The sequence below is a fragment of the Temnothorax nylanderi genome, unplaced genomic scaffold, assembly GCF_030848795.1.
Source record: "Temnothorax nylanderi isolate EJ_2023f unplaced genomic scaffold, tnyl_v1.0 TNYL_tig0147_pilon, whole genome shotgun sequence".
NCBI classification, from domain to species: Eukaryota; Metazoa; Arthropoda; class Insecta; order Hymenoptera; family Formicidae; genus Temnothorax; species Temnothorax nylanderi.
The window spans coordinates 394,631-422,031 of NW_027249209.1; the positions used below are offsets into that span (position 1 = coordinate 394,631).

Genomic DNA, 27,401 nt, shown 5'->3' on the forward strand with positions numbered 1-27,401 from the left:
GAGAAAAGAAAGAGTGCATGACCTTTACTTATATATAAGAATTTCATATAAATGTTATTTATAAAAATATTTAACATTGCGGTAATGATGTAAGATTCCAGAAAAAGGTGCCATCGAAAGAAAAATTGGCTAAAAGAAAACCGACATTAATTTTATCAAAGAACTTTAAAACTTTATTAATTAAAACTTCGAATTTCAGATAAATTATTTCAAATATTTAATCAAAATTTGCTTTAATACAAAGCTGGCCCCGTAATGCAACGAACTTTCGAGAAAGTGCTATTTCGTGCATTCCATACATGCATATCATTGTTATGCGAATCCTGATGATCGTTTTACAGTTCTTTTGCGAGCTGGCTGTTTTTTCCCCGGGACGGTTTCACAATGTGCAAACTGATGAAATTATGGAATACGCAAATTTCAACCTAACGTCAGCGATTCTTTGGGTTATAAATTAGTGGCACTGAGGAATCGCGTTAGTCTGTAAGTGAAACTGTAAGAGCCACACGATGTTTTCGCATCGAGGATTAGTGAGTAAATTTTACATTTCTTTAATATTTGTACACTGAGAAAAAAATTTATTAAGATTAAAAAAATTGTGTATGAGACAAAAAAATTATTTCCTTGAATACTCCTAACTAAATATTTATTTAAAGGAAGTTAATGAATTTTATTATTCTAAAGAAATGATTTTTACTTGGAAAAAAATAAATATTTAAAAAAAAAACTCAGCAATTACAATCAAAAAAACAAATGTTAAAAGTAAAGAAATATTTATTTCACGTAAAATTTTTATTATTAAACTTGAAGAAAGGATATCTAAAATAAAGGAATTATTTACTCAACTTAAATAAATATTGCTTTTAAATCAAACAAGTTGTTTGTGAAAATATTATATACAAAAAATTAATTTTTTAACCAAAGAAAATAATAATTTAATGTAAATAAATAAATCTTTAACGTAACAAAAGGAGGTATTAAGGAAAGTAAATATTTCGTAATATAAGAAAAATAGTTTATTTGGAACTAGTTTTACATGTATGGGAAGTATTTAAAGTAAGAAAATATTTTTCTACAACAAACAATTACGTCCTTTATTACAGTACATCTTTCTTTACGTTAAATAAACTCTACAAAATATTTCTTTGATATTGAAAAGTTATTGAGGACAAAATGTTTTCACTTTCCATTTTTGTTTTGCTCTATTACTTGTAAAATTTCCTATTTTTGAAGAATAAATCTTATGCAATATTCTTAAAATATTGCATAAGATTTATTCTTCAAAAATAGGAAATTTTACAAGTAATAGAGCAAAACAAAAATGGAAAGTGAAAACATTTTGTCCTCAATAACTTATATATATATATATATATCATAAGAAATTGCAATACTTATAAAATTCGTTTTTTATGTATACTCAAAAACTCATATATATATATATATATCATAAGAAATTGCAATACTTATAAAATTCGTTTTTTATGTATACTCAAAAACTGGAAAACTATCAGTTACAACTTTGAAGTAACCAAACGTTTTTGAATGATTTGTAGAATATTACCCAAGTCTTATTTTTCACAAAAACAAAAACTATATACCTAAGTTATGTAAATAAAAAATGGAAAAGTGAGAGTATTTAGCGACTACATTCGCTTAATAATTATGAACAGATATAGTTTAAAATAAATATGAACAGATATAGTTTAATTATTAATATAAAATTTATTTTTTATACAAAGAAACACATTTGACACTTAAAATTACAAGAATATATATTATTTTTATCGATGTTTTTAAATTGAAACTTATATATGTATATTGAACAATTAAAGAATTTTAATAAACTTACTGTTAGAAGTAGAAGAAAAAGATATGTAAGATTTTTTATCTGATAAAATGTGCATAATATAAACACTATAATCCACAAGCTCTTCTTGCTTAATTAAACCTAGTTCAGTACTTTCTTCTACTTCATAAGCATTTAAATGGCTGCAATAATGCAATAATTTTAAAGTATGATAAATAAAATAGGTATTTGAAAGTTTCGTTACTATATATTTTATTTTTCCGAAAGAAATTATATCTGAGTTTAATCTAACTACATTACCAATACTGTAATGCGTTCCATTAATTTTTACCCACTTTATATTATCATAATTATATAAAAAATTTGCTGATAATAAACTCTGTACATTTTCATTATCTGTTAAAGCAGTTTTTGAAATAAAAGTTCCATATGTAATTCTGTCAGAAAAACCTTCATTACGAACCAATCTATCGCACAACTGTAACTGATGTTTTAAAGATAAAGTGTAACATGGATTTTTACGTGACGAAATAACTTTACTGTTTTCTTTAATCTGTTTGTGCTTAGCTTCAAATCGCATGGATGACATATTTTTTAATGGTCCAAATATTTTCATTACTGTAGAATAATGAACTAATAAATGATGTTTTACCTTCAATTTTACTGGAAATAACTTAAGCAATAATTTTAAATATTTAGTCACAAGTGAATCAAAGAAATCAATAATATCAGTGGGAAAAGTTAGTAATACAGTAATACAGAGAATTTCACGTAACATTAAGTACAATTTCCAATAAGGATCATTTTTGGGTATTAAATCACCAATTATCAAGTTTAGATTTACCACGAAATGAAACATTTCAGATGCTGATAGAATTATTAAGTTATTTTTTATAGAATCTTGTTGTAATTCAAGAGGAATATTGTCATTCAAATTACGATTAAAGTAGGATAATCTTTCATTTAAAACATTTAAGGAAAAAAGATTTTTTGTATATATATAAATATTTAAAATTTTTGCGACATCGTATCTACATATGCCTTCTAACAAGTCATGCATGGGATCTACGCTAAAATTAGTCGTCACATGAAAATTTGGTATTGCATTAAATACACAATTTTCTTGCACACCATAACTTTTTTCAATGCAATGCTGTGAATAATTCATTTCTGTTCTCAAAAAGCTAATATTTTCTTTAACTTTTCTTTTAAAACTTGTGCTGTCCTCATAACAAATTCTGCAACAATTTCGTGAATTGAAACTTTTAGTGAAGCCCAAAATAGTATTTAACCCTAAATTGTCTCCTACAATATAGGCTAGCATAAAGAACACTTCTTTTCTTTGACCATTTACATGAATTACAATTCCAGATGTTTGTAAATCTGTAATTTGTTGAATAACAGTATGAAAAATTTCATTTCCTAATAGCTTATGATCTTGATAACTGTGTATTTGAAACAAAAAAATATTCTGCAGCATACTTGCATATTCATCTGGTATTCCAAGTATGGTACAATAAACTACTCCTAATTTATTTACTGATTTGTGCGAACCTAAGGGATTGTTTATTTCTAGGTCATCAAAATATAAAACTAATGGAAGTATTATTTTTCCTATCATTTTATGTTCCATAGATTTCCAAAATGGGCTATTAAAAAATGTAATATAATCACACGTTTTACATTTTTCTATATAAGTAATAATATAATCAAAAACATTTGGAAGTTCAAGAAATTTTTGCAGAATAGTTTTTAATGGAATAGAACAAAGTTTTCTCTTGCAAAGTACAGTTTTTCTAGTAAGTCCTACTTTTCTTGATGTTAGAAATGAATTAACGGTAAGTAATGAAGGTTCAATCAAACAATTGATTGATTTCAAATATTTTAATGTTAGATATTCACTTTTAAAAGGCCTAAACCCATGTTTTAGAATATTTATGAACGCACATAAATCTCTATTATCATTAAATCTATTATTAATGATGGTCAAAAAGACTGATATGTATGATTCATATAAATTACTAACTATTTCGTGAATAATTTTTCTATTCAATGAACCCAAAGCATATAAATGAGTTAAAAAACGAAGTGTTGCGTTAAACACTTTTTCTTCGAAAGTCTTAATGTTCATGTTTTTTGCTTCTAAAACATCAGAGTCTTCACTGTTTTCCAATAATAATATATTATTTACATCTGGCAAAGTTACGTTATATGGAACTTTATTTTTATTACACACACTTATGCTATCTATAACACTTTTATTTGTAATTTGCAATACATTTTCTAAATTATGATCACGTACAATGTGTCTTTTCAATGAGTATACATGAGCGTATTTTGCGTAACAATTTGCAAAATTACATTGAACCTCTGAATTTATAAGTGTTTTATGCATTAATGTAATGTGTGACATTAAAGTATCTAAAGTATGAAAAGAGTTATTACAAAAAAAAAACAAAAAATCATTTTTCTTTTTGCAAGTTTAAAACGGAATGTAATATAAAATATTATCTATTATATTATACCTTAATAATAAACCTTAATCTATCTTAAAATACATTTTAAAAAATTTAGCACTTTGTAATACATCAGGGATTTAAAATTTATAATTAAATCCCAGCTCTAATAAAAAAAAAAGTTACATTGTTGGATCTATTTTATACTTTCAATAGAATTATTTAATGCGATTTGTTCTTGTAACATTTTAGTTCTGTCCTGCAGTTTTTTCAAAATATGTGCAATAAAAGATATATTAGGATCCCACTTTGTTGAAAAACCATAAATACCTCTTTGCATTAATATCCACAGATGTTCACTAGCCCCTGGATATTGTAATTGGAAAACGTGAAAAGCCTTGAAGCAAATGTCTATAGCTTCAATTATTGTATTTACTTTGTATAAAGTTTCATCAACACATACATAACTTTCTATAGCAGTCTTATAATCGCCAACAGTTATAATGTAAGGTTGAACTGGAATCTTCAAAGTTTCAGCATGTTTCTTTGTTTCAAATCTAAGACGAAGCATGTCACCAGGAACCTGTAAAAATTATTTATTTTTATTATTTATAATATTGGTGTAATCATATAATATGTATCTAATGATAATTTTACTAACATTAGCATGTTTTATCATACTATCCTTAGCTGCTCCAATAGAGGCCTTATAGCTATTTTTACCACATACAGACACTTTTCTTGGAGGAAGAAAATGTGGCAACAATTGGCAAATAGTAGCAGCTTTTGCATCTACAAATTAAATATTAAATTAAATAGAATATAACTTTATTTAAAATAATAGTATTTTAATAAGAAAGAGATATGATATAGTGTCAAATATATGTGCAATTGCGTAAGGTTTTACCTTCATTCATTTCCTTATCTTTAATTTGTTGAACCATTACATTTAAATTATTATTTTTATGATTAATATTTGTATTTTGCTTAACAATTGTAAAAAAATTAAACCACGTGTCGTAATTAAGATTAATTTTTGAGACGTTTATATTTTCAAAGTCCAAAGCTATTAATTCGTAACCTTGCGGATGCTTAAAAAGTTGCCATTTGTCAAATATTGTGGCTAAATTTTTTTCTTCAAATTGCTTCAGATCTTTAACACGAATTGTGTAACACTTATTCCAGTGTTCTAAAACCAGTTCCCATGGAGCTTGATTATATTTTAACCATTGTACGCTTTCTTCGCATAACTCATTTATAATATCTACAGAAAAAAATATTAAACATTTTAGTCTTAGTCATATTATAGTTTCAATTGAGAAGAACATAAATATTATTTTAAAGGAAATATATTATTATAATATTTCGTCTTGAATACATAAATAATTTTGGCTTTTTTAATTGAAGTTTATTTAAAAACTACTATAATTTTAAATACCATAACACTTTAGTAAGATTGTAAAACTTTACTGTAATTTTTAAAGAATGTTACCATTTTCTTCTGTAACAGCAGAATCTGTAAATTGTTGGTTTTCTTCATTAATTTTTTTATCTAATATTTTGATTTTATGCTGTCTGTTTCTCCACATAGTAATTAATTTTCCACGTGAAGGAATCGATTTATTTGTGACAGATTCTTTTTTCTTAATAGGCGGAATAAAATATGTTTCTTTCACTTCATTTGGGAATGTTTCAGTTATCATAATGGAAATGTGTTCCGCCAAATTATTGGTCAAGCTGTAAATTTAAATTTAAATACTTATAAATACATATATTTTTAAACAAAATAATAATTAAAAATATTAAATATTAGATATTTACCGCGCTGACATATTTTCAATATAAGAAATAATAATTTCGCGTAGATTACATCTCAACTTCTCGCATAAATCATTTTTAGAAGTATAGTACGCTAAGATCTGTTGTCCTGGTTTACTTTTATTAAGAAGTTCCGTAATACAAATCATTACTTCTTCACTAAATGTGGAACTTGGAAAAGATAAATTTTCTTTTATTTTGGATTGGTGACTTGAATCTGGTTTTGATGTAGCATTTGAAATATTTACTACATCGTTTTCAAGTTTCTACAAAACAAATTTAAATATAATAGTAACGAAAACAATTTACAAATTTAAAATAAATAATATAATTTAAATATTAAAAAATATTTACTTGTTTTTTATTTATTAAATTGTCATCCTCGTTATTCAATGGTATTTGCTCGAATGCGCTATTTGTGCAATATTCTTTCCAAAAATTTAAAAATTTTGCTCTTTTACCAATTGCAGGAATTAATTCGGTGATCATTTTTTCATTTAAATTTATTAATATTTCCTTTGTTATCTCGTTTTCTAAAGATATAAATATTAATTTCAGTAAAACATTATACATACAATGACAAAAATAAAAATATTACTTATACATTATTATATACACAAAAATATATATTTTTATCAATTTGGCTCGAATGGCCTTTAGGGTATGATGCAAAGACAATGATACTCTTATGGTTATACCGTCCTGTTCACTTTTTCTAAATCTAACACTTTGGCACTTTGGCAATATTCTTTTCCCTTTTTAATAAAAAAATATGTTATGTAAGTACTGCAAGTAGAACTACGCACGTAGACTTAATTTTTTTTTTGTAACAATTGCATAATTATTAATTTTTATAATAAGACATTTATATTTTTCTAAACTATATAATTTTAAAAAATCGATAATATGATAATACATTTTATCAAACATTTATAAAAAATCGACAGAGGCAAAATTTGATAAACCAAAAAATTGTACTTACGTTCAAAAGTTTCTATCAAGTCGGATAACTTTAGATTTTCCAAGATTTGTTTCATTTCTTCATCTGCCATATTTATTGTATAAAGTCGTGCTTTAAAGAAAACAACCAAAAAAGGAAAACATCAGAAACTATCAACCATCGCAATTAAAATTTTATATTTTGATCAAATATATAAAATATTTTATATCTTATTTTATACATATAGTATGGGCCTGAGCAGAATAGCTGACTTATAATTTTAAGACAGTGTTTTATGCTTTAAATCTTTGTTTTTAGCAACGCACAATACTGTCTTTATGTCTCAAGTCTTACAATGTTGACACTTTGTACACTCGTTTAAGACTTGAGACATAAGACAGTATTGTGCGTTGCTAAAAACAAAGATTTAAAGCATAAAACACTGTCTTGAAATTATAAGTCAGCTGTTCTGCTCAGACACTTAATATATATATATATATAGTATATATATATATATATATATATATGTATGTATGTATGTATGTGTAAAATAATAAAATATACGTGAGTAAACAAACTATACGGATTCTACCTTACGGAGTGCCTGTCGGGGAGCGGGGTGAGGAAATGGAACGCGCGGAGAATGCCGTAAGCGGTAGGCGAGGGGATGGCGTCGGCAGAGGAGCAGCGGACACGCGCGAGACGCGTGATCGCGACTACTTTCCTCCCTAGGGCTGCGTTTGAAAACGTCACCCGGGTATACACGGGTATACTCCCTTTTCCTTCTAACTCGCTGAGATAGAAAGAGAAGGGAGTATACTCGTGTGCACTCGGGTGACGTTTTCGAACGCAGTCTAGGGCGGAAAGTGAGGCGGCCCAGGTAGGAAACGCCGATACTCGAGAAACGGGCCAAGACTGGCACGAGTGTCGGCTTGCCGACGTTTAATGCCCAAGCCTGGCCCAACTATTACCCGAATTTGGGTAGCCGAGGCTTGGCAAGCAAGTGCCGCCCAATATTGGGCCAAAGCTTGATAGCCAGTCCTTTTAATGGGACTCTGTTAAAACTAACAGAATTATTATTTTTTGTTTCAGTTTTGTGTTTATTTTATGGTATTTATTAGAAAATCTTTATAAATGCGTTTTTTAAGAAAAGTGAACATATACTAATAATATTAAAATATACTTTGATAAGTTTCGGATTTAAAAATATATATTAAAAATTGATTGATTAATTCAAAGATTAATATAAAAACTAACTGTAGCTGAATTTGTTTCTTAAGATGATTTTGAGAAATTATATATTTGCGCTGGTTATGACATATGTAGACTATATATAACACTTACATTAAATTAAGAAGTAGTCTACCACGCAAGGCAGTTGGCTCACGATCCAGAGGTCCCGAGTTCGAATCCCACCAAGGTAAGTGTTTTTTTCAAATACGAGAAATATTTATAATCATAGACTGCATCTTAAGAAACAAATTTAGTTAAAAAATAGTAATAAAATTTCGAAATAAATAATTTTTTTGTCGGATGAATATTCGTTTTTCCTTTAGCATTAAGAGGACTGCAATCCTCATGGTTAGAGGATATTCCTCTAGATTTGAAAATATCTTCTTGAGACTGTATTTCAGAGGAAAATCCTCTAAAATCAAGCGGGAGCCACTAAACGACAGAATATTTTTTTTGGGTGTGATTATGAGCCAATCATGGGGCACGTAAACGCCGTTGTATGGCCCAAGACTGGTGGCTAGGTTTGGCCGAAGCTTGTAGCCAGTGTCGGGCCAGTGTTATCATCCCGTCATACAACCAAAACTGGGCCAGTCGAGGCTAAGAAACGGCGCCCAAGGGGGTGCCCCTCTGCCGACGCCATCCGCTCGCCCACCGCTTACGGCATTCTCCGCGCGTTTCACTTTCTCACCCCGCCCCCCGACAGGCACTCCGTGAGCCATATATACTTAATTTACTGTATAAGTTATTTATACCTTTATGTAACTTACGTGTAATGTCCACAGTAATGGAATGATCTTTGATAGTACGTTTTCTCAAATGCGATTGTCGGCTACCGTTTGCCTTTCTTTCCTCCTCTGTCCCGTATGTAGCACAGCAGGGTTGCGAAACTGGTAATTAAGAAATTAAGAAATCATAAATCAATTTTGATTTGTGAATTAAACAGTATTTAATTCACAAATTAAATTTGATTTGTGAATTACACAGGCTTTAATTCATAATTCATATTTGATTTGTGAATTACACAACATTAAATTCGCAAATCAATTTTAATTTGTGAATTACACAGCCTTTAATTCACAAATCAATTTTGAATTATGAATTAAAGCCAGTGCAATTCACAAATCAAAATTGATTTATGATTTAAAGCTTTTGTAATTCACGAATCAAAATTGATTTGTGAATTAAAGCCTGTGTAATTCACAAATCAAATTTGAATTATGAATTAAAGCCGGTGCAATTTATAAATCAAAATTGATTTATGATTTAAAGCTTTCGTAATTCACGAATCAAAATTGATTTGTGAATTAAAGCCTGTGTAATTCATAAATCAAATTTTAATTATAATTTAAAGTTTAGAATAATTAATAATTCAAAATTGACTTATGAATTATTTTTGAATTAAATCAGAAATTGATTTAATTATTTGCAACCCTGTAGCACAGCGAGTCTTCTCGAAAGAGTTTTCCACCGCCGTGCCGTGCAGAATGTTCACTAATCACTTCAAGTAAATGTACACTTCAGAGTGTTCACAAGAAGAATTCTGTCCTTCAACTAAACCACGTCTGTCTATCCCCGCAGTTATAAACAAATTCTCTTCCCAAGCGCGATCGTCAATTTTTCCGGCGACCTCGGCCGCGGTCCGATTCACGCTCACAGCGCTCAAATCTATAGTATGTGAACTATCGGACCAGATCGCGGCGCAACATGCTACCACATGTTACGGTGTAATGGCGGCGCGCGAAGTTTTAGCCGCCGCAGCGCTACCAATACCATTATGCATGTGATAAAGTTTCTGGCCTAACTGTAGCTGTATTGCTACTAGTTACAGTATAACTAACAATTTGTGTTACTATTACATTTACATTTACTTAGATCTTACACATTTATGAAATATATGGAACATTTTTTGTTACAAAATGTTGTTTTGTTTAACAAATTTTTTTATTTAAAACGAAGAAATAAATATATTTAATAAATAAATAATTTGTTTAGATTTAAAAAAAGGTTCGTTTGTACCTTGCTTATTTTTAAAAGAAACAAATATTAATTTAAGTACAATTTTTATATTTAAAAAAGTGCAGTTTTTATTCAACAGATTTTTTTTATTTAAAATAAACAAATAAATACTTTTAATAAATAAATAATTTGTTCCAATGTACAAAATAGTTTTTTTGTATTTTGCTTATTTTTAAAAGAAACAAATATTATTTTAAATACAATTTTTACATTTAAAAAAATGCACTTTTTTTTTAAACAAATCACTTATTAGTTTCTATGTTACAACCTATTAAATCAAATAAATCTTTTTTTGAATAACAAAAGTGCTTGATTTAATAAATCACTTTATGTATTTTAAAAAATATGTCTTTGAATTTAAAACCATCTTTTTAATCGTAATAAACATTTCTTCGAATTAAATCAACCACATTCAAAGAAATGTATTTTTTTGTGTTTAATAAATTTTTTTCTCAGTGTATGAGTCTTTAACTTCTGGAATTAGAACTTTTTAATAATAAAGCCACATGTCATCAGCGTTAGACAGAAATTCTGTAGAAATTAATACAATAAAATATTTATTTCTCTTTTGTATTTTTCCTCTAAATCGATTATTACATCAACAAAATAATATTCCGTAGTAAATCCATAAATATATAATCTTTCTCTCAATAATTTTAAATTGTTAAATAAATAATTTAGGGAACAAATTTCTGCCATATCGAACATCTGTTCGAGAACAATCTGCTAAAAGTTTCCTTAATTATTTCAGTTCTTAGGAGTGACAATCTCCTTAGCAAGTATTGTACTTGCCGGCGTTCAACCCGCCCATCAACATCAATACGATAGCAATCCACGCTATTTGCAACATCAGTCTGTTTCGCAGCACTGGATACGATCTCCGACTGAACAATATCGCGCGGAACAGTTACCGGACCAGGAATCGACGCGATATCTACCGGAAGTTAAAACACAAAAAAATGAAGATCCAAAAGAGGCTAGGCGTAAAAAAATTGAAGAATATGGGCGTAAAATGGATTTTATCCGACATATGGACGGAGGCCGCTCTCTTCAAGCCTTGGTAAATGCTCATTATCCTATTACTTGATCTGATACTATTCTCGATATTAAATTTTAAGACAAAAATTAATTAAAAAACATTTTAGAAATTAAGAAAATTAATTTGAAACAAATAATAATAAAACAAATAATTATGAAACTATTATTTATTGTAGAACATATACTGTTTTGAAATTATTCCACAAAATTATGTATATAATTTGCTAAATCACGTGTTATCCACGAGTTTAAACATAACAACCATCTGGCGGATTCTTTTGTGAGTTTGTTATGGTGTTTACGGATAATAAGAGCGGCTCTTGAAAATAATTAATTGTTCGGCAGAAACAGACGTAGCGGGTGTTGCTAAGAAATCCCTAGCCATTCGAGACAGTGTCGGATATACTTTTTCATGTTGATGCCACCACTGTTGAATATCTTCCTTTGCATCAGCTCGTTCAGCAGATAAATAATGATTTATTTCTTGCTTCCAAAGATTATTACGATAATGCAGTATTTCTTGTAAGATTAATGCTAATCCCTTTTTTAAATAATCTATTTACATTAATACAATCATCGTCAGATGTGTTACTCTCTTCTTCATCCTGCGATAAGTTAAGTATATTAATTTCTGGGTAGTAGTAGTGCTCTTTGTAAATATTTTCAAATGTTTTCAATGACATTTGTTCCATTTCTCTTCCCCAATCGGTGTACTTAAACGTTTCTACTTTATGCCTCGGATCTAAAATTAATACTGCACAGTAAATGTAATTCATTTTTCGATAATGTTTAACAAGCTTATCGCGAGCAGCAACAAGTGCTGTTTGGATATTATATTCTATGTCTGATTGATCATGTTTTTGATTCATGTCTCCAATGACTTGTTCAATTTTGTCAAGTAAAAGATTAAATGTTAGCACAGCTAGTGGTAGTGTCACATACTTTTCACCACTAAGAACGTCAGACAATTGTTTAAATATACGAAGGTGTTTAAAAACTGCACATAATATCTGCCAATCATTTTCTGTAATAGAAAGATGTTGAATATTTGCATTATTTTCGCAAAGTAGATTAATAGCTTGTTTCATTTTTACTGCTGATTTTATCATTTCGAAAGTTGAGTTCCACCTCGTTGACACATCTAAAATCAGTGCCATAGGTTTGACATTCGTTGTCTCGCAGCAAGCATTGAGTTTATTTCGCAATTGTTCTGAATACTTTAATTTTTTAAAGAGAGTACGCAAATTCTGAAGTACACATTTCTCATTAATGCTATCATCATCGTTATTATTATCCTCAATTTCATCCTCATCAATCTCATTAAAGGAATCATTGTCTTTCTCAGTTTGCAAACCACTTTTTAACAAACGAAGCATGTCTTGAATTCCTAAGTTTGCTATGTGCGCCATACATCGAAAATGTTGGTTGATAGGATCAAACACTTCGCCATCTGCAGAATTCATTAAATGTGAGAGTTCTTCCATAAAAGTAGTATTAGCGGCAGCATTATCGACAGTTATGCCTTGAATTTTTTTACGCAATCCAAATTGTTCTAGAACTCCATAAAAAAGTGTTGCTATATCTTGGCCAGTATGTTTTCCATTTGATGGGACAAAATCAATAACTAATGATCTCAAATTCCAATCATTATCAATAAAATGACCAGTTATGCCATAATAAGATTGATTAGCAATTGATGTCCATCCATCGATTGTGAATGAAACTTTCGATTGGTTTTTTGATAAAATCATAATAACCGCTTTTTGTTTTTTATAAAACTAGAACAACACATATGCTGCATGCTACAAATAAATTTAAAATTACAACAAAACTGTCATATGTGTTAAAGCTTTATCACTTATAATTGTGATGTAAAAGAGTTTTTAATTTATTGGATAAATAATTGAACGCAAGTGAAAATACAAAAGACAATAATACAAAAGACATAATTAATGCAATTTATGCAATTAATTCTCAATAAAATTTTATTTTTTTTAATACAATGTATATAAGTGTTATAATTCTATAGTTTGTGTCACATATTTTAAACAATTAACTTTCAGGAACTTCAGAAATATTATAACGTCAGAAATGTCATAACGTCAACATCAATGTGTCTTAATCACAAACGTCCTCTTCAAACTTTTTATTCAACTTTGCTCTTCTTAACCCTTATGTCAATACCCGGGTACCCGGGTACCCACCTGTGCATATATGGGTAAAATTTTTAATGTTTGCATGAAAATTTCTTTATAACCGCCCGGATCGTCGCTATTTGAACTTTTTACTATCGAAATATGGAATAAACTTTTTGTTTCAATACCCGGAAGTAAAAAAATTATCGTCTTGAAGTTTACCTACTTGATTCTAATACCCAGGGTACCCGGGTAACCATTTTTAATAATATGAGTATTATTATAGTTATTGACTAAATTAATTTATAAATAATTAATATGGTTATAGGAATGGTAAATTAATAAAAAACAATTGTTTGTATAATCAAAAATAAGAAAATTAATTATTTTTTTACATATTTTTAAAAGTGGGTACCTAGGTACCCTGGGTATTAGAATCAAGTAGGTAAACTTCAAGACGATAATTTTTTTACTTCCGGGTATTGAAACAAAAAGTTCATTGCATATTTCAATAGTAAAAAGTTCAAATAGCGACGATCCGGGCGGTTATAAAGAAATTTTCATGCAAACATTAAAAATTTTACCCATATATGCACAGGTGGGTACCCGGATACCCGGGTATTGAACAACGTCGCACATTCCGGGTATTGACATAAGGGTTAATCTGATATTAAAAGAAAAAGACACATTATTCGTTTATGTTACTTTTTAAACGATTGAAAGGAAAATCCTTATGGCTTCGACATTTTTGCATTAAGATATTCGATTTCAATTTTAATCTTTAAATTATAATATTAATAATAATTAATATACCACGAAGGTGTTATGGATCACTTTCTATCTAAATTATTTTATCATTAAATTAACTCAAGTAATTGTCATCCGAATCGAAGCCACGTATTATTGTATACAATTTGTATAATACAAATCAATATACATATGTACATTTAGAATAAGCAAAGACTTTAAAGATGTAATTGTAACTTTGTTATTATTTTTAAGTGTATATGTATATTCAATGTATTCTTTTTTTCTTGGATTATATATCTATTTATTCTTATTATGATAAATTGTTTCAAAACTAAACTCATTCTTATACCTGCTGTGAAGAACTTTCTTCCGATATCTTTTTCTTAAGTATTCGAGAGACTTTCAAAATTCTTGCCCTTGACATATATCCTTCTATTTTTTTCACGTCATTTGTACTTTGTACTAAGAAGTATGGCGGATTAACTGTGAAATATATTATATGATCATTAAATAAAACAAAATTTCAATATTTACATTTGTTGTTACGTGAAAAATCAATTTATATTCTAACCAAAACATCAATAATGCAAAGGATACCCGGTAGAGTATGTAGATTATGGATACAAAAATGATTAACATTTAATAATAACGTTTAGAGAATTTTAATATTTTATTTATATTGTATTTGATCTAACAAATATATGTCAAATTCTGACACTTTTATCAGTAATACTTTATATATTTTATTACTTTTATCGTTAATATATGGAGGGGTAAAAACCATAGTAATGTAAGTCAAATTTTTAAAAATATTTTCTCGTGTGCATAGGTGCAATTTATATATTGTACAGATTGCATCTATGCACACGAGAAAATATTTTTAAAAATTTGACTTACACCACTATGGTTTTTACCCCTCCATATATAATAGATATATTATTATATTGTTATTACCATTGTGGAAATGCATATATTTTTATAATTTACATTTTTTTATTAATGTTAATGTATATATTATATTTTACTATTATTATTGTTTTTTATATTATCTTTTTGAAATACTTCATAAAAGATTTATTTATTTTACTCTATAATAATCCGTCTTATTATATGTGAAACAATGTGCTGTTTTCTTAATAGTATTTTCTTAATGTATTTTTTATCATTCTTTTATTCTTTTAATATAGAACTATGGAATAGAACTTATTTTAAAATCAATAAGAGATGGAGTTTATTAATAATAATAAACATAAACACTTTACCTGTTGACTGCATTATTCCATTAACTTTAACTTTATCACCTTTCCGTACTTTATCAGCTTTCTCACGGTTATAATATTCCTCTTCATTGAAATTCATAATATGGACTTCCAACTTGAACTCACCATCGGTTATCGATCCACAACCAATCATTTTGTCTAACAAGTTATAATGGACGCTCGTAAAATTTGTCTTTATGTAGCTTTCCACAACTATAAAATATATTTATTGTATTCACTGGGAAAATTAAATTAAATATCCATTATACAAGTATGGTTATTAATTAAATATGTTAACATTTACAAGATCTGTATTCCATGAATATATCGCATACAGTTTTATATAATGTTTACATATACCTATGAGCATGTGAGTTAAACAGTGAGAGAGAGAGAGAGAGAGAGAGAGAGAGAGAGAGAGAGAGAGAGAGAGAGAGAGAGAGAGAGAGAGAGATTGGGATAGAGTATACGTGTGTAAAATATAGGTATAATAAACAATAAAGTAAAACTCACCAACACGTTGTACAGTATTCATGACATCCAAAAATTCAATATGCTCAGGTTCTACGTTTAAGGTATTTTCCAAATCATATTTTCCTAAACTTGTAATGACAGTATTAGAACGAATTTGCAGTTCAAAAGGAACATTACCGTTATTAAAATTAAAATTCGATCTTTTTGGAGGTCGAGCCTGTACGCCATCCAGATGTACAATCTATTAGAAAATTGTTTAATATATTAATGTTTTCAATTATACACATATATAATGTTATAAATTTGTGAAATTTATATATGTATATATATTAATATTATTTAACATAATAAATGACATCATTTAATTAAATAATAATAATAATTGTTTTTATATAAGTTTCAAAATTTGATTTTTTTATATTAAAAAAACAATTTTATCAATAAAAGCACATAAAAATTTAGTCAGATATATAGATCTGAAGATAATTATATGTAGGTACAATCATCAAAATAATAAAACAGTATTATATCTACTATAACAAAACGCTTACTTGATTTGATATAATATATTGTTCTACAACATCAACATCGTCGTTCCACGCCACGATTTGCACGCGTTTTCCACTACCATTGTTTAAATAGAATTTAAAAACTTTGTATTGAGATTTATCACCTACATAACGCGGAGCGTCTATGCCATCAACGTAACCTACTACCTCACTGTAAGAATAATAAAGTTATTTAAAATATTTAAACAGTTAATGGATATGAATTGTTTTTTAGATGCAACATAAAAAATTGTTACAGACCACAGGATATTAAAAATTGTAAAGACAAAACTATAACCTGAAGTCCATAGAAAAGTAAACATAAATATTTGTATTTTAAGTTTTTATAAATAATAAAAATTTAGGAGTAAACTTACACAGTCGAATCGTACATTTGAACATTATCCAGCATTTTGTTAGAAGTTAACATATCCATGGCATTTAAATCTTCGGACTCATTACTGAAATAATCGTCTTCTTCATGCGACTCTTTTAAATTATCTTTTTTTGTTTTTAACATTTATTTTTATTTAGTTGCATAACAAATATATGACATGTAAAAACTATAGATTTTTAAATAAATATTTATTATTCGTTTTAACATAAATCATATGTGATATGAAGACACATGTATGTAGTACTCCATCTTTGATGATGTTAATTCGTCATGTTTAGTAAATATCTTATATTTTTATTTTGCTATTTAAAAAATTTAATGACATATAAAGTTAGTAATAATACTAATAATTATGCAGAATTGCATTTGCAAATTTAAAAAAAAGTTAAATACTATATTTTTACATTTAAATCGTTTTAAAGTAAGTACATACTTTCTCCACACGCATACGCGGGTGCACAAACACCGAACACACACACACACACACACACACACACACACACACACACACACACACACACACACACACACACACGCACTTACACACGCACACGCACGCACGGTTACATGCATACGGCCGTACGCTACACGCTACATAGGTGAAAGTTGCCGAATGCGTACCGATTCACCTAAAACTTATTACATTACCAGTTTTAATTATTCCTACAAAATATAGGTTTATTGTAGAAAAATTTACATTTATTGTGTATGTGTATATTTATATGCAGGGTGTTTTACCCTACAAAATGTGCGGGAGCATATTCTACAAATAAAAATAAGAAAAAAGTGTTATATAAAGTTTGACTAAAAATATTTTATTATAAAGTTATAAACAAATATTGACACGGAACATGAAATAAGTAACAATGGTCCTCTTTGATCTCCGAGATCGCCAGATTTAACGCTTCTTGATTTTTACTTATGGGAAACTTAAAAAAATAAGGTATACAATACAATACGTCACTTCGCGTAAAGATATGCAATGAATCAATAATTCAATTACTGAGATGCAACAAAATTCTCAGGAAATTTGTGCTGTAATAAGTTCCGTATTATATCGATGTCAAACTGGTATTGTCGCGGAAGGACGATATTTTGAAATGTATTACTAATTTTAATTTTAAATTATTTCATTCATATTCAATGGAAAATCCGTTATTATCTATATTTCATATTCCATTTCAATATGATGTCAATATGATTACTTCTGTAAAGATGCTGTGTTGTTCGTAGTTATGTGCGTATAAATTATAACCAAATGGGAAATAAAATGTAGCTTAAGTAGTACACATTTGGCGACTCTCCCTTGCATATATACGTACATATATATGGTAATCGTGGTTCAACCGACAAGCGGATAATTTCTCTTAAAAAAGTAAATCGAATATGTAGGAATAAAAGTTTTTGATAAAAAGCTTTGTTTTTTCGAGAAAATTGATTTAAAACGTTAGTTCAGTATGTGTGCATTTAATTAAAATTGTAAGACGTTGTTGATGGGCTCTCGATACAAACCATATCTCACTTGTATGTGTTTAGAAACAATATCAATAATGTTGTACAAAATACATATAAAATTAATTAAAAAATAAATAAACAAATAAAAAAATAAATAATTATAAAAACTACTATAGGTCTATAGGTATATGTTTATCTTTATTCACAAATGCCATTCTAAACAAATAAAAGTTAATACATAGATAGAGAATCAATATGTATTTTGATATTGATGTTTCTAAACATTTACAAATGAGATATGGGGCTCGATTTTTGAATTTATTCACAAGAGAAACGTATGCGCAAATTCTGCACCTACAGAAAAGTTACAAGTCGATTGGCTATCGCATGGCTTTTAACCAATCAACTTGTGCAATGTTTCTGTAAAAACAGAATTTGCGCATACGTTTCTCTTGCAAATGAATTCAAGAATCGATCCCATGATCTGTATCGAGATACGTTCAACAATGTCTTATTGTTAGTTAAGTGCACATGTCTTGATTAACTTTAAAGTCAATTTTTCCGAAAATATGAATAACTCTTCTACATTTTTAATTTATTTTTTCAAAGAGAGTTGTTACCTGGTTGTACGACTATTGACCTTACGATTACTACCTCTATAACACACGCATACACGTACATATGCATGCACGTATGTACATATATGAAATAATAACAGAACATACCTGCACTTAATAAGATAAGCAGTTTAACGGACCTTTGTTTCCAATATTAATGATTATATTGTTCTGAAAGAATAAAGTTTTTTATAAATATTACATGCTGTATTTATATGACAGTAAGATATATAATTAAATTTATTGTGAAGATTATACAATTTATACATATATGCTACACGTGTACATGCACGTTTATGTGTATGTATGTGTGTTTGTGTGTGTATTAAAACTTACCTTCGTTAAGTTTGATCAAAAAATTTGATCTGTAAGTTCGAGCAAATTTGACCAAAACTTTTAACGCAACGATGGTTTGAAAAACGTTGCGACACAGAATCCGCGAATACTGTATGTATATTTCTACTACATACGAAGAAATTCCGCACATGTAAAATAATGTGTACTGTTATGAAATGTTAAAGTGAGTAATGACAGATTTCTCAATGACAATCATGATGAAGTAAGCGCATCGAGAAAGCCAAATTTATAAACCAAATTATTGATTAGTAAAATCATAGACGTATATACGTCTATGAGTAAAACACATCTGACTCTACTTCAAATGTATTTTTTCCGTATGAAGTTATTGCTTTACTTTGAATAGTGTAATAGTATAATATTATTTACATCGATATAAAGTCTTCTCTTTTCCTCTTTATATTCAAGATTGTTTCAGATAAGTTTAACTAAACGTTCTTATTATAACTTCTAATTTTTTAAATATTTTATTATAAAAACCGATACTTTGTGTTATCCTTTATTTACAGAAGAAAGGAAGAAATTTAGAAAGAAAGAAAAAAACGGAAGTGTTTCTGTGTTTTTCTTGCAGTAGCGATAGAAATTAATAAAATGTACATTTAAAGTAAGAGTATTAGAAATAAATAATAGAAATTTACTATTATTACGATTATTATATAATAATTTACTATTATTATTATAACTTTACTATTATTTAGTAGAGATAGGATTAGGAGATGAGATATTTACTCGTCTTCGCGGTATACCAAAGTCCAAGACGTTGGCCGATACTCATAATCCATTCTTATTTCAAAATTGTTTTAAATTTTAAACAATATCTTAAGATGCTAATACGCGCGGCGATTGATTTATAACATCTTAAGATTGTACCTAAGACGGTCTTAAATATCTTAATCCGACTATGAATACTGACCGTAGACTTAAAATGGATAATAGACAATAAGTAATTAATAAGTAATATACGATAATAGAATTTTAAAAAGAGTACATATAAAAATATTGCATGTGCTAAATACGAACATTATCATTGCATTTCCAGAGAATTTTTTCTTTTGTTAACTCTTCTTTATCGCCTTACTTACCACTCCTATATTTCCACCTTCTGTCTCCTTCTTCTCTTCTTCCGTTACTTTTTTTTTCTTCCTAATAAATTCATGAAAGTGGCTGTCTCGTCTATACATTTCTATAATTTTATTTTTATTTCATCATAATTAAAAGCAGAATTTACATAGTAAACGAATTAATTTTTAAACGATCAAGATCATGTACTTCAGCTTCATACAAATACTTCATACTTCAAACGCAATGTCGCAATATAAATCCATGTTTTACATCGGTATTTTATACTTAAAAAAATAGAACTTCCTCCTGATCCAAATAATCATATTGAAGTATAACTGAAAATAAAATATAACACAAAGTATCATCATTTTTTAACAGAACAGATGTAAGAACACAGGTTATAAAAAAGTTTTGTGAAACTTATCTAACACAGTCTGACACAGCAATCTTAATGACAAAAAACCTGCACATTACTTCCTCTATGAGGAAGCCTGTTTTTGTATGCATAATTATTAGTAGATATTTATTAATTTGGCTTCCTCATAGAGGAAGCCTGTTTTTGTATGCATAATTATTAGTAGATATTTATTAATTTGGCTTCCTCATAGAGGAAGCAATGTGCAGGTTTCTACTTGCACACTTTTTTTATGGATAGAGTATCATTAAAAATAGATTGGTGTTGAATTTGGCAATGATCGGTGAAGGGGTTACCAATTTTTGCCTAAAAAGTGTACAAATCATACACGTAATCTTATATATAAGGTATCATTAAAGGGAGGTTGTTTTGAATTTGGCGAAGATTAGTGAAAGGGTTACCGATTTCTGCCTAAAAAATGTATAGGGTAGACCAAGGCAAATCGGATTACTAATTAGCACGATAAAATAGCTCGTTTAAAATAAAACACTAACGAAAATTGTCTTAAAACTTATATTAATCCGATTCGCCTCAATCTACCCTAAGTTATTTGATGGATAGAGTATCATTAAAGGAAGATTGTTATTTAATTTAGCGAGGATAGGTGAAGGGATTACCGATTACCAAAAAATTTAAATTCGACGTTTTCGAACATAAGCAACACATTGGCATCGAAAACTCAAAAAACAATTTTTACTTCGGTCTTTTTTACCCCTATTTCATATATAATTCTTTTAAATTCGGTTGATTAGACTTAGCTTTATATACGATCAAAATTATGGACCTTTGATCGCGTATAAAGCTGGGTCTAATCAACCAAATCTTAAAAAATTATATATGAAATAGGGGTAGAAAAGACTGAAAAATATAATAAAATTAGAAATAAATCGATATCTCCAAATTTGCGGAAGTTAGAGCAACCACGGACATTTCTAAAAAAATTCAAAATTTTTTTTAAAAAGAACCCCTTTACCGATCATCGCCAAATTCAATACCAACCTTTCTTGAATGATACTCTATCGATTAAAAAAAAAAAACAGCCCGATATCTCAATATTTGCGGAAATTAGAGCAACCACAACATCAAATGTGCACATACACACATACATACGGACATTTTTTTTAAAGCGATATTTCGACGTTTTACAACAATCTGAACATATTGGCAGAAAAAACTCAAAAGCCAATCTCTTCGTTGATTTCTTCTACCCCTATTTCATATATAATTCATTTAAATTTGGTTGACTAGACCCAACTTTATAGACAATCGAAGGTTCATATACGAAATTCACGAAAACAAAGCTTCCTCTATGAGGAAGCAATAGAATAAAATAATACATTATACATATTTTAAGTTGTATAAAATTAATCTTATCTTTTAGAAAAATATTCACAAATTTTAATTTAGGAATATTGAATATTTAGAAAAAATAAGATTAATTAATGTTTTAATAATTTTATACGACTTTAAAAAATTATGTATTATGTATTTATTCTTCGAAATTTCAAACGTCTGTAACTTCTGAACTAATTAACCAAATTTTAATTAATTATATATGAAGTAGAGATAGAGAAAACTGAAAAATATAATAGAATTAGAAATAAAACGCTATCTCAGATCTGGAAAAGACTATAGCGTAAAATATATATATTTTTTAAATTCGCATAAAATCTATACCGGTCGACCGATTCCAATAAAATTTGAGGAGGACCTACTTTACCGATCATCGCCAAATTCAATACCAACCTTCCTTGAATAATACTTTATCGATTAAAAAAAAATTCAACCCGATATCTCAATATTTGCGGAAGTTAGAGCAACCACGGACATTTCTAAAAAAATTGAAAATTTTTTTAAAAAAGAATCCCTTTACCGATCATCGCCAAATTCAATACCAACCTTCCTTGAATGATACTCTATCGATTAAAAAAAAAACAGCCCGATATCTCAATATTTGCGGAAGTTAGAGCAACCACGGACATTTCTAAAAAAATTGAAAATTTTTTAAAAAAAGAACCCCTTTACCGATCATTGCCAAATTCAATACCAACCTTCCTTGAATGATACTCTATCGATTAAAAAAAAAACAGCCCGATATCTCAATATTTGCGGAAGTTAGAGCAACCACAGACATTAAATCTGCACATACACACACACATACGGACATTTTTTTTTAGGCGATATTTCGACGTTTTACAACAATCTGAACATATTGGCAGAAAAAACTCAAAAACCAATCTCTTCGTTGGTTTCTTCTACCCCTATTTCATACATAATTTTTTTAAATTTGGTTGACTCAACCCAACTTAAACGCAATCGAAGGTTCATATACAAAATTCACGAAAACAAAGCTTCCTCTATGAGGAAGCAAAAAAGTCATAAAAGCAGAACCAACATAGTAAACAAATTAATTTTTATAAATTACTAAAGATGTTGTAAAAATATTAATTTTTATAGCAAATATATTGCACTATTATTATTATACTATTATAACCCCTCGATGCACACAACTGTCAAAACACGCGATCTCCGCGATAACTGTCGTTCACGAAGTAAACGCAACGAAAGAACCAATCGGCATCGCGGAAAAGAGGCAACAATATTTCGATAGATTCGAGTATCGATTTAACATGCCTTTTTTAGAAAGGGATTGGGATTAAACATTAGATTTAAGTTTATTTCTGCCAGGTAAAACTGCTTGTTTATTTAAAAATGTGAATAATCTCTGAGTTTCATCATCTTCAAAAAAACTTAATGGTAGATATTTTCTTGCAACCCAATCAACCAACATCTCAGAGAAGCGTTCTTGCGTGAATGATACCTATACGTATAATATATTACATTTACTTATTTATTTATTTATATATTTAGTTCAAAAAGATTCTTAATTAGTATGAGTGTGGCTATAGCCGGAACTGGAATTGAGTCAAAAAAAGTTTTTTACGATTTTGGCAACCTTCGAAAGATTAAGAAAATTTATACTAAATTTTCACAGTGCCATTTTTAAAATTTTTAATTTTTTTATTCCATTCTAGTTCCTGCTATAGCCAAACTCATACTAATTAAGAATCTTTTTGAATTTTTTGTTTTAGACAACCAGAATGGGCGCAATCATGGACACCGTTTTTTTTTTGCCATGTATTCGATAGGGTTTAATTAATATTTATATTCATTAATTCAGCTTCAAAAAATATTTTTTATGTTCTCTAAAGATAATAAAATATATACATAAAAAGCTGATATTAACAATTTTCACTGGTTTCTTGTAAAAAAATCCCGAAAAAAGCGTATTTTACAGTAGAATACTCTCTTAATATAATAAAAATTAGTTTTCTCAGAAGAGAAAAAATATCTCACCGATGTAAGTTTTGATGTTGATCCATTATTAGCATATATAAGTTCATAAATTTGCGAATGAGCATTTAAAAGATGTTTTCTTATTCCACTTGTATTACCGTCTTTCATTTTCACTTCTTTTTTCTCTGATGTACATAATTTACAGACTGCGATTTTACCTTGATTTTCTCGTTTTTCAAATAAAAATGCTTTTTCTAATAATACTTTTTTATCGCCAGTCCAATAATCTGTGGATTTGCTTTGATCAGGCGTACAATCTCTGTCATTCTTGTCATTTTGAATTTCATTTTCCATATTTGTCGTCTTTTCTATAAGCGAGTTGAAAATAATAATAATGTTAATGTTGGCAATATTGTTATGAGTATAATAATGTAATATATATTTGATAAAGATATTAATTGTCTTACGTGATATTTCAGCGAGTCGTTGCTTTTTATAATAAGAATTATTATTTGTTTCATTATTACTTCTCTTCATATCCATGTTACTGTCATAAATAACGTGAAATGAACTATCTCTTTATAAAAGAACAGATGAAACGAGATAGTCGATAGTCTCGAACATCTCGACATAAAATTCGAGAATATCGAGAAACGAGAATCTCGGCCCGTCGAGACGAGAGAATTTTTTCAATCATTTGCTTTGTCGACACTAAATCTCGGTATCGGTATTTTCTCGTCTCGTCTCGCTCGAATGCAATGTACATCACTGTATTATTGACAAACAGCTTTTCTTGGAGTTAATTATATAACACAAACGCTGATATTTGTCGTGTTTTTTGTACACAAATTGATCATGTAAGTTATTGAATATTTCATAAGAATGATATTTCTCCAGATGGTACACAACCGAAGGAAAAGATCGGATCCTGCAAGCATTGAGTGGGAGGATTTTTGGACCTCCATTCTCCCTAGGTTTCTGTTGTCAAAGCTGTCAACAAACATAGCCGACGTAATACTATACCTTTATCCATACATGACTGCACGGGTGAAAAACATAACAGTATTACAAGCAATTATTACCGCATTGGCGCATCTACTAGAACCTCTTATTTCTGATCAAAGAAAGGTCTTTATTCTTATCTTTTCTGCAATGCAAAATACATAAATATTCGTACGGCATATGATACAAAATATCATATAATATTTCTATAAAAAGAGAAAAAGAATAAAATTTTTTTTTTTAAATTTTAATAAAACGCATTATGTATGTTACAGGAAATCACAAATATGAGCACGGCAGAGCCAAGTCAGGACAAGACATTACAAAAGCCAGACATGACAGATATTTATTACCCATCCATTCGTTAGACGTGCATCCGACAGCAGAATGCAATATTCAACACAAGATGAGGTATGTTGCGACGATTCACGCCTCATTTCAATAGACCTTTTATGAAATTCGCGCAATCTTCGAGTTCGTGGAAATCGGACGATAACTATAGTAGTAAATTCGTTTTATGTGCTTAAAAATTTTTATTTTTGCCTGATCTATAAAAATTTAATTGATTATTACGACCGAGACGATAGGGATTTCTTGCGCAAATATTTTTCAATTAAAATCTGAAAATTTAATTAAATTTCTCAATTTAAATCTGATTAATAAAATGCACTATGTGCACAACTTTTATATTCTTTTCTGCAATGTAAAATATATAAATATACGTACGGCAATACAAAATATCATACGTTTTCTAAAAATATCATGATATTTTTAGAAAAAGAGAAAAAGAACGAATTTTTTTTTTACAAATTTTAATAAAACGCATTATGTATGTTACAGAAAATCACAAATATGAACATGATCAGCACGGCAGAGCCAAGTCAGAACAAGACATTACAAATACCTTTTTACTCTTACCAATGGGTATTGGTAATAGTAGTTATAATTATTTGGATAGTATAAGAATAATAATAATTTGGTCTGCCAGTTCTGTCAAAATATGGCGCACCGACATACTATTACCCGAAAAGTGCTGACAACAGGGATGGAGTTCCGAACTGGCCCTGGGCTAAATCATTCTTATAAATATGGACGCTGTTATCAATTCCGCTGTTATCTTTTTCCTGTAAAACGTTTTATTTCGATATTATAAATCTACATATATGTACGTACATAGGTACTACTACGCTTTTAAATAAATATATTTTAATGAGGACATTATAGTTCTTTTCATTACATTTTTCACACACTGTAAACCACATCATATCATAAAAACCTATTTAAAATTATCGGAATTTATATAAATATATCTAATATGGTAATGTTGTTTGTTAATTTATACGACCTTTGAGGCAATCCAATATAAGTGGTGGCGCCGCATCCTTCTGCAGGACGGAATTAATCGAGTATGCAAATGAGAGGCAAGTATCGCTCTCGCAGATCACTTTGTTTTTCCACACATATCGATTTTTCCGGTCAAATGAACAATGAAACCTTCGCAATCGTAGGAAGTACGGATATGAGAGAAATCTATAATTTCTCATTCTAATTCTAATAAATCAACATTTATAAGTAATGTCAAGCTATTAGTTTAATTCCGATGGCATAAATCATGAAAAAAATTAAATTTAAATTAAAAATAAAAACTTACATATCTATGATATGGTAATCAAGCTCTTAATCTAAGGATTATTTTCACGCGCGACAAAATAACCTAATTAATCTTTTATTTCTCAGTTTTTGCGCACTATATAGCAGAACATAACAACCTCATAGATTGCTATGATAAACTGGATGTATTTTAAATGCATCGTTACAAGGTTCTAAATTTAACACAAACGCTGCAGTGCATGAAACGCTAAATTAAATCTGTCAACGCTAAATTCGTCGCTAAATTAAATCTCACAACATTAAGTAGAACCTGTCGACGCTAAACCTCGCTAAATTAAGCTGCCAACATCAAGATGTCTCGCTAAATAAAAAAAATCTATATTTCGGTTATATATATAGATATAGCATATGTATGTATTTAATTTAATAATAAATCACAATGTTTCTTTAAATAATAATTACACATTCTTGGTAAATCGCAAGCAATTGTAATAAATGTCGCGTAGAAAGATTAGCTATAATCAGAATAAAAGCATTGTTAATAGTACTTCCTCATATAAAATATACCAAATCTTTGCTATATCTAACGATGACTCATTAGTGCATTTACTACCATGTGCGAGAAACGAAATACCAATGATATTTCGACGACAGTATAATGGCGATGTTTGCCATTATACATTACATGAAACCGTCTTTAGTTGTTAGAAAGAA

General features: G+C 28.7%; 1 protein-coding gene across 1 annotated transcript; it reads left to right on the forward strand.

The window, feature by feature from the left end:
* The first annotated feature begins 435 nt into the window (after positions 1 to 435).
* On the forward strand, positions 436 to 26,292 carry LOC139777409 (uncharacterized). Its single transcript, XM_071714817.1, has 5 exons — positions 436 to 530; positions 11,022 to 11,330; positions 24,972 to 25,202; positions 25,352 to 25,487; positions 25,917 to 26,292. Exons 1-4 carry the CDS (start codon positions 510 to 512, stop codon positions 25,442 to 25,444), a joined length of 654 nt encoding a protein of 217 aa, XP_071570918.1. The 5' UTR covers positions 436 to 509; the 3' UTR covers positions 25,445 to 25,487; positions 25,917 to 26,292.
* The last annotated feature ends 1,109 nt before the right edge of the window (positions 26,293 to 27,401 follow it).